The sequence below is a fragment of the Bombina bombina genome, chromosome 4, assembly GCF_027579735.1.
Source record: "Bombina bombina isolate aBomBom1 chromosome 4, aBomBom1.pri, whole genome shotgun sequence".
Taxonomy (NCBI): domain Eukaryota; kingdom Metazoa; phylum Chordata; class Amphibia; order Anura; family Bombinatoridae; genus Bombina; species Bombina bombina.
The window spans coordinates 1,075,157,173-1,075,167,493 of NC_069502.1; the positions used below are offsets into that span (position 1 = coordinate 1,075,157,173).

Consider the following 10,321-nt stretch of genomic DNA (forward strand, 5'->3'; position numbering starts at 1 on the left):
ATTGAAAAGTGATTAATAGCAGTATATTTTTAAATGACCTGTCTTGTGATCACTTAAACCAACAAATGTGAATTAAGGATGCTAACTGTTACACTACAAAAGCTGGGTGCATTAAAGTGTTCAGCGTTTTCCAATCTCAATCTCAATAGTTATAAATAAATAAACTACTGATGTACTACAATAATTCAATAGTGCATACATAGATCTTGTTATCAAATCAGAAACAAAATTCCCCAAATAGTCTGTTAAACACTTCTTCAAAAATATACAAAATTCATATTCCAAGCCAAAATTCACAATCTTTTAATTGTTCATCTTTTTTTATACATAATTCATGTACCAAGCACTATTGAATTATTTCAATAAATGTGTTCCATCCTACCACTTCTAGACATTCTGTAAAGCAACATATTTACAGAAATAAACTAAAACATAATAAATTAACAAGTTATTAATGGGGCAGTAAAATTGAGATTTTCATATAAAATATTTAGTTGTGTGTAGTGAAACACAGCCATGTACTTTTGTGATTTATTTCCCAAGCTTTTTATGTAATTTCACTCTGGTAATTGTGTTTTTTCTAATGCTCAGAATTCTGCAGACTTCTCAAAGCTAATCCTTTTATTAATATTATTATTATTATTATCAGTTATTTATAGAGTGACAACAGATTCAACTATAGACATGGGTCTAATATCCAAGGTAATGATTATGGAAGACAAAAGGATAGAGGGCCCTGCCAAGAGTTGCACTGTTGTAAATCAACTCTCATGAAAGTGATCTACAAAACATCTAGGCTCAAAGGCTTACATGCTAAATGCGGTCAAGGGGACACAATTGCTGAAGCTCTACATACTCAACTGGTCTAATGAAGGCCTGTTTAATTGCTTTAATCAGCACAACAGTTTTCAGCTGTGCTAACATAATTGCAAAAGTGCTTTCAAATGATCAATTAGCATTTTTAAATTATAAACTTGGATTAGCAAACACAACGTCCCATTGGAACACAAGTCAGTTGGTTGCTGATAATAGGGCTCTTTATGCCTACTTAGATATTCCATTAACAATCCGACATTTCCAGCTACAGTAGTCATTTAATAATGTCTACACTGTATTTCTGATCCATTTGATGTAATTTTAATGGACAAAAAATGCTTTTCTTTCGTAAACAATGACATTTCTAAGTGACCCCAAACTTTTAACACTAGTGTATATCAACATAGCAAAAGTGTTTAATAAGCAAAATTCATGGAACATAGTTTTAAGACTTTTAAATATATGTCCAATGAACAAACAAACTACATCTTTCAAAATACAAAAAATATATATTCTGTTTGGCTATTCTGATCTTTGTAATTTGTGAAAGAATGTGATACATGTTTACTATATACAGATGTAATGAGACACATATCAGAAGGAAACAAAAAGGTACAATCCCAGCTACAAATTTCTTTTCTTTTATATTTTTTTTATTTCTTACAATTCTGCTTAATTTTCTAGTTTCCCATGAACAAAAAGCAAAAATAAACTTTAACTTACAGATTTATTCCCTAACCACACAGACAAATACGTCTCCTGCAACTTTTTAAGTCTTGACACTTTTGTAAGAGCCTCAGAGGAGATGTGTCCACAAATAAAATCATGGTGCAATTGATTTTCCCAAGAGATTTCTTTATAACAACATGGGTTTACTTCTTTAAATTAGCCCAAATAATGCAAAATGTTAATTAATAGAGAAAATACACATACATTATGCAAATTAATTAGAATAATAAGGTTTATAATAATATATTTTGGCTTTCCATAACTGAATGTATTGTCTGTTTTTGTAGGATTCTTACACCCATCATTTTTAAATGCATAATTTATAGTATAAAGAAATCCTTACACACTTAATTGCATATTGCAATATTTACACTTTCGTTGATGTGCTTAAATTCATAGAAGTGGTGAAACATTTTAAAGAAACCTGTGATAATGAACCTATGGAACCTTGAAAATGTGTTGTTTAATTTAATTGTCCTCCCTGTGGCTTTCAGAGAGGTTTGTAACAAGTTACTTGTGCAGTGTACTATCCATGGCAGCCAAGGGGTTAATAACTAATTGGATGCAGGTAGAACATACTGTTATGCAAAGAAATCAATTAATCTTTGCTCTGAACTTTTCATCAACTGTCAGCTTTAAGTTAGGCCATTCAAATAAAAACAAACTTGAATGAAAATGTGATTTTTATATATATATATACACACAGTATATATATATATATATATATATATATATACACACACATATATATATATATATATATATATATATATATATATATATATATATATATATATATATATTTATATATATATACACACAATTGGGTAAGGACATAGACAAAGGTAACAAAAAATTGAAAATTACTGAAATGGCACAAAAAATATTTTTTTTCAATAATGCAGCATAATTAGTATATGCATTTGTTTACTCTAAAGATTTGGTTTTGAAAAAGACATACATTTTCCACTTATCTAATTTAACATTCAGATTTAGAAAGTCGCATTCAAATATCTGAATGTTAAAGGGACACTGAACCCAATTTTTTCTTTCATGATTCAGATAGAACATGAATTTTAAGCAACTTTCTAATTTACTCCTAGTATCAATTTTTCTTTGTTTCTTGCTATCTTTATTTGAAAAAGAAGGCATCTAAGATTTTTTCTTGGTTCAGACCTCTGGACATTACTTTTTTATTGGTGGATGAATTTATCTACCAATCAGCAAGGACAACCCAGGTTGTTCACCAAAAATGGCCTGGCATCCAAACTTACATTCTGGCATTTCAAATAAAGATGCCAAGAGAATAAAGTAAATTTGGTAATAGGAGTAAATTAGAAAGTTACTTAAAATGTCATGCTCTATCTGAATCCCGAAAGAAAAAAATCGGATTCAGTGTCCCTTTAACACTTGAAGTTTAATCCTCATAGACTTAATTGTAAGGCTAGCAGAATTAATATCATAAGAATATTTAAATGTACTCCAGATGCCTTGTGGGTCCTGTCATTTCTCAGTGACAAAACTTTACTACAGCATAACAAACTTCCTAGGTGCAGGAAGTCCTGCCCATATTCTGCACATAATTAAGGGAGGGTTGGAAACCCTATTATTTCATGTGATCTCCCTTTATTCACCAAACGTTTTAACAGTGTCTCAGGCTCCCTTGTTTATCTTCTTTTAGAAAATTTTCTACCATATTTTTAGAACATGAAAATCTTAACTTCAAACAAATGTATTATTGTACTCCCAATAGTCTCTTGTACTCCTTATTTTGTTAATCATTTTGATGTATCAGTCAGTTTATTGTCTTTACTCCCAAAGTGCCTTAAATGAGAAATAGAATTAAGGGATTTGCAGAAGGTTGTTGAATGTATTAAGCTGGACTGTATGAATGAAGATCATTTGTATAAAGAATGTTGTACCAAATTGTATCAAATTGTAAAATATTGGGGGGGTTTTCTGTAGGTACTGTATAATTATTTCGATGTCCTACATTAAATTTGTTGATTCCTTAGTCTCTCCAATTTTCTTTGAAAAAAAAAAAGATGGTGAACCTAATAATTAAAGGGGCATGAAACCCAATTTTTTTCTTTTGTAATTAAGATAGAGCATATATTTTTTTTTAAAAAAACTTTCCAATTTGCTTCTATTATCAGTTTTGCTTCATTCTCTTGGAATCCTTTCTTGAAGGACCAGTAACATACTATTGGGAGCTAGCTGAACTCATTGGTAAGCCAATCACAACAGGCGTATGTGTAGCCACCAATCAGCAGCTAGCTCCCAGTAGTGAAATACAAATATTGGGTTCCATGACCCTTTAAGGAACTGAATACATTAAAGACTTCTACACATTAATACTTTACCACACTATATGAAGTACCAAACAGTAACAATTAATAACATGACCAAGGGCAATGCAGTGCTAATTATACATGTTTCATAAAGATCTGCAGTTGCTCACTTGTTCAGTAATGCAAAGATTATAACTGTTGATAACTGAAAATATAAATAATATAGATTGTACTGTATATAGTACATTGCTGTTTTATGTTATTGTCTTATTAAACCGAGGACCATACTTCATAAAGGACTGATAATTTTGGCTTTATTTAATTAAAATTTCCGCAAGATTTGTTTTTGCAAGCTTCTTGACACTTGAACCTTGAACAAGTCAATTATTACTCAGCTAATGTAACCACAAAATAAAGAAAATGCATAGAATAAATCCAGTCAAGTGTTCAACAGACTTCAAAAGTGATTTGGTAAAGCTCTATTGATTTCCCCCATGATTAATGTCAAATAGACTTGTTTCTTGTCAGAAAAATCTATCACATATATAAGATAAAAAAGTCCCTTGGTTGCATTTAACAATAACAATTACCAACTACTGCATTTTTTTCAATAAGGTTACTGGCAAGTTATGTACATTTTATAAGTCTCATAGTATTATTATTTGTATTACATTTTTAGACAAAGAAGAACAAGCAGTGTATTTAGCATATCACCAGATTTTCACATCTATTTTCTTAAGTGATATAAAACGATGACACAATAACATTACCTTAATGAACAATTATAACAGTTTTCAAAATAAAAGCCTGAAATGGGGTAAAGGAAAGACACTAACTAGACATCACACATAATTAATTTATAAGAAATGTGTAAACTGGTTTACAGTGAACTGACCAGTTAAAGGTCACCAAAACTGCTATTAAAAAAAATATGATATCAAATCCAATCAAGTTAAGAGTGTTTGAATGCAAACAGATTTTCATTAGCAAATAAATATTAAAAGACCCCATTTTTTTGTCTCTGTACATGTCTAGTGTTAAGCCATTTCAAAATCAAAGTCATTCCAATCCCTTAGAAAAATCAGTTTGCATGTGGCTTTCAAATGGATTTGTACTGCAAAAACCTGTCAGTTGATTTGCATTGAGAAACCTCCACAGAAAAATCTAAGCTCTCATGATTCAGATAGAACATGCAATTCAAACAACTTTCCAATTTACTTCTATTATCTAATTTTATGCGTTCTTTTATTATCCTTTGTTCAAAAGCATATCTAGATACCTAGTCTCAGGAGCTGCAATGCACTACTGGGAGGTAACTACTGTGGCTGCACATATATGCCTCTTGACATTGGCTCATCTGATATGCTCAGCTAGCTCCCACTAGTGCAATGATGTTCCTTCAACAAAGGACACAAAGAGAACAAATCAAAATTGATAACACAACTATATTGTAAATTTGTTTTAATCATAAAAAAATTGGGTTTCATGTCCTTTTAATGCAATGTAAATAAAGATTCTTATAATTTTCAAAGACGTTTTAGTTCATCACACATGATTTTTGAGTTAATTAAAAAGCTTTTACATTTTGAAAAACAATTTTGTCCTGTTTTTTGCACAACATATACTGATGTTATGCCAAGATCTCTTCTCGCTCATATGTAGTCTACATTTAAAAAAGGCACAATTATATCTTTGTTTTCATAAAATGTTAAATAGTGAAGGCCCTTTTAAGGGCTATTACAAGGTATTGCAATGCATTAAAGGGACATAAACCCTGATTTTTTTTTTCTCTTATGATTTAGATAGAACATACAATTTTAAACAACTTTCTAATTTACTTCTATTATCAACATTTCTTCTTTTTCTTGTTATCCATTGTTGAAAAGCAGAGATGTACGCTCAAGAGTGTGCACGTGTCTGCAGCACTATACAGCAGCAGTTTTTCAACAATGTTATACATATGCAGGGGCACTAGATGACAGAACAATTTCCTGTCATGTAGTGCTTCAGACATGTGCACACTACCTATCTAGGTATCTCTTAAATGAAGAATAACATGAGAATGAAATAAATTTGATAATAGAAGTAAATTGGAAACTTTGAAAAAATTGTATTCTCTATTTGAATTGCGAAGGAAAGTTTTTGGGTCTGATGTCCCTTTAATATTATTAAAATGTTCTGAATGCATCAACACCTTCTTTCTTGCGATTGCCTAATTTTGAGAAGCCAAGCTAAAATGATTCAGATTCTTTCTTTCTAATTTACTCCTATTATTCATTTTTATTCGTTCTCTTGGTATCTTTATTTGAAAAAGTAGGACTGTAGCCACCAATCAGCAAGCCCTATCTAGGGTGCTAAACCAAAAATGGGGCAGCTCCTAACCTTACATTCCTGCCTTTTCAAGTAAACATACCAAGAGAACGAAGAAAAAATATGATAATAGGAGTAAATTAGAAAGTTGCTTACAATTTCCTGCTCTACCTGAATCACGAAAGAACAAATTTGGGTTTCATATCCCTTTAAGTTTGTAAACCCTGTCATTAGCATTCCCGACTGTCAGAATTGAAAACTCTTATTTCTTTTTTTTTATTACAGAAAAAGTTGGCAAAATAATTAATTAAGTCCATTTCAAAAAGTTGTTTTACTGTACCTTTACATGCCGCTCTTTAATATGGACGTATTTGAGTACACGGTCCCTTGTCAGTTTTATTGACTGGCAGACATGGGTATGTGTACTAATAATGGTAACACCGGTTGGATTGTGTGTCTGCAATAAAATCTGCATAAATGTAATGCAAAATACATACTATTCTTTTTATTATTATTATTTAATATTATATCAGAATTCAGATGCCATTTATGATATATGTATTTGATTGGAATAAAAACAGGGGAGTACGTGGTTACAGTGAGCCTTAAAAACCTTGCTAAACTGACTTTAAAGACTTTTTTAAATGACAATTATAGTAAAAAAATGACGTTCTAATTTATTGAAGATTAAGTCATTGGCTGTTTCTACTGGGGACCAGCAGTTCTCTGTAGCTTGTGAGTGGTACTTTAACCCTTTGTGGGGGTTAAACATAAAACATTACAGTATCACTAGTGTTAAAATGACATGATCTAAAAAATAGTGCACGTCATTTTTCCACTATAATAGCCCTATAAATATTAAAAATGTTGTCATCAATTGTGCATTGCTAAACATCTGTTTCTGAAAGATCTGCTTTAAAATCACTCCTTTTTCTGAGGCTATTTAGGGTCAAATATATATGTGAAATCACTGTTTAGAATATTATAGGATCCTGTACATTGTGCCATACAGATAGAGTGAACAATCCAATTTACTTCTATTATCAAACGTATTTATTTCTGTTTGCATCATTGGTTGAAAAGCAGGTAGGTAGGTAGGCTCAGGAGCTGAAGATGTTTTGCAAGAATGGTTGTAACAATGTTATACACAGCTCCCATCTGAGGCTCAAAAGCATTCTACCTACCTTGATATTCTCTTTAACAAAGAATACCATCATAATTAAGTACATTTGATAATAGAAGTAAATTGGACACTTTTTTTTTAATTGTATGCCCTAGATAAGTGTGTAAGTTAATATATATTTTATTTAAATCATGGAAGAAAAATGATGGGTTTCATGCCCCTTTAAGTATATTAGCGGCACTCAAGTTACTCTGGAGAAAGTGGAACAAGTACAATTTTATGAGGAAGTTTATAGCAATGTTCTCAGAGGCTTTTAAAGAGAAATGGATAATTGAGATGAACTTCCCATGAAAACTAATAACAATCCACAGTCTTGCTTGCAAACTTCCATTAAAAGACTGTAGGCAGTGAGACCATAGTCATAAAGAGGCATTGACCCTCTATAAGAATGACTCTTGAATGTAATAAAAACTCATATTTAGAAAGTGCATGTTGGATGAATGATTACAAACAAGACTAGAACCTATCACTCTGAAGTTCATGGCTGTCAGCTTAACCTATACAGCCAATCCACAGAACAAACAAGATTTCATGGTTGGTTCATCAGTTAACTGCAATATGGAAAGACTAAGGTGGAATAGCTTTTAGAGATATACAAAAAACAGATCTTTTTATATTAAGGGATAAAGAAAAATAGCTAGAAATCTAAAAACAACTAAAGTTTTCTGATTATCATACGCCTTACCAGGAATAAAACTGTTTTATTAAAGGGGGAGTAAAGACAAAATGAAAAGTGCATGATGAAGATAGAGCATGCAAGTTTAAACAACTTTCCTTTATACTTCTATTATCTCATTTGCATTATTCTCCTGGTATCCTTTGGTGAAAAACATGCCTAGGTAGGCTCAGAAGCAGCAATGCATTTTTGATTGGTGGCTGCACGTATATGCATTTTGTCATCAGATCACCTGATATGTTTAGCTAGCTCCCAGAAGTGCAAAGAAAATTAAGCAAATTTGATCATAGAAGAAAAATGGAAAGTAGTTTTAAGTTGTTTGCTCTAGCAGAATTTTGGATTTGATGTCCCTCTAATTATACTGTGATTATTGAGGTTACACTATGAATAACTATGTCCAATCTTCTGTGTTTCTGTAGGTTTTGGGATGACCACTCCAGCCACAGTTACTGGAAAAGTGTTCCTTATTTTTTATGGTCTCTTTGGATGTGCCGGGACTATATTGTTTTTCAACCTTTTCTTGGAACGTATAATATCTCTCCTGGCTTTTATCATGAAAGCTTGTTATGAAAGGAGGCTACGGCAAAGTGGACTTTTGCCCCCCACCGTACGCAGAGGATCATCAATCTCAGAAGTAGACAGCCTGGTTGGTTGGAAGCCATCAGTGTACCATGTAATGCTCATTTTGGGTATATTTGCTATAACACTTTCTTGCTGTGCATCAGCCATGTATACACCAGTTGAAGAATGGAACTACATTGATTCTTTATATTATTGTTTTGTTACCTTTAGTACCATTGGCTTTGGAGATTTAGTAAGCAGCCAAAATGCAGTGTATCAATATCAGGGATTATACAGGTTTGGAAATTTCATGTTTATACTACTGGGAGTGTGTTGCATTTACTCTCTTTTTAACGTCATATCGATTGTAATCAAGCAAGTTTTAAACTGGCTTTTAAAAAAGTTTAGGTGCAGATGTTGTTCTAAGTGCCATAAATCAAATAGCCGTCTTGGGCGTCGTAATGCCATCACTCCTGGAGCTCGTTTCCGCAGGAATGCCATGTCTATGGAGACAGATGGAACCTACGACAGTGACACAGAGGGCAGGAGACTTTCTGGTGAAATGATCTCCATGAGAGACCTGACAGCATCAAATAAGGTTTCTCTTGCAATACTGCAGAAACAGTTATCTGAAACAGCCAATGGTTATCCTAGAACTGTTTGCATCAACACCAGGCAAAATGGCTTCTCAGGAGGGGTCGGTGCTCTAGCCATCATGAACAATAGGTTGGCAGAAACAAGTGATTCTAGGTAGAGTCTTTTCGAATTCCTATTTTAGTTTAAGTACCTTTATTTTTAAATAAAATTTGCCAAGCTTATGGTTACATTAATGGCAAGTGACATGATGAATATCACCCTCGAAACCACAATTTCTTTTTGCATATTTATGTATTTTATATCACAAGCATCACCTATTAAATTTGTAATTTCATGATGATTACAAAAGAGGACAATAATATGTGGCCTCTAAGGGAAATTAGAAATGATATTGGCTTGAAAATGAAAACTCTAATTTATTTTATTACAACTTGTAATTTTTTATTTTTTTCCCCTTATACAAAGAAGAATGTTTTATTTACATGGTTTAGTTGAGGAAAAATATTGATTTCCTGTATAATTTGAACACCTTCACACTTGCTTACTGCAGGGAATAATATCGGAGTCAGCAAATAATGTCCTAGAATGTTATTAAGAAGCCATATTTACAAACACAAACCACATAACTAAACCTGTAAAGATTTATATATACCGTATATTTATTTATATATATATATATATATATATATAGTATATATATATAGTATATATATACATATATATATATATATATATGCATATATACATATATATGTTTTATATAAATACTGTATATGTGTATATATATATATATATATATAAATATATGTATGAATTACTATTATACCAAAGCAATGATCTGTAAACTGTAAAGAAATATAAAATGTCTTAAAGAAAATAAGCTACCTCTACCTTCAGTTCGTATTATTAGAATGACAGTAATTATCAGAATTAATTTCACAGTAATTTTTACCATTTTTCCAAACAGTACAGGTATATATGATGTCAAATAGATAATATCCTAACCAATTATTTTCATATTTATTTAAGGCTTTGGAAATGAGTTGCAAACTGTGATTGCTACATATTTGTATACACTGCCAAATTTGCATATATATGTGTGTGTGTATATATATATATATATATATATATATATATATATATATATATATTCACTCT

At 31.4% G+C, this 10,321-nt stretch overlaps 1 protein-coding gene across 1 annotated transcript in view; it reads left to right on the forward strand.

The window, feature by feature from the left end:
* Positions 1 to 9,390, forward strand: part of KCNK12 (potassium two pore domain channel subfamily K member 12) — a 237,150-nt gene extending 227,760 nt beyond the window's left edge. Inside the window, exon 2 of the mRNA XM_053709346.1 lies at positions 8,425 to 9,390. Within this exon, the coding sequence (XP_053565321.1) occupies positions 8,425 to 9,320 (896 nt within the window). The 3' untranslated portion in view covers positions 9,321 to 9,390. The remainder of the gene's footprint in view (positions 1 to 8,424) is intronic.
* The last annotated feature ends 931 nt before the right edge of the window (positions 9,391 to 10,321 follow it).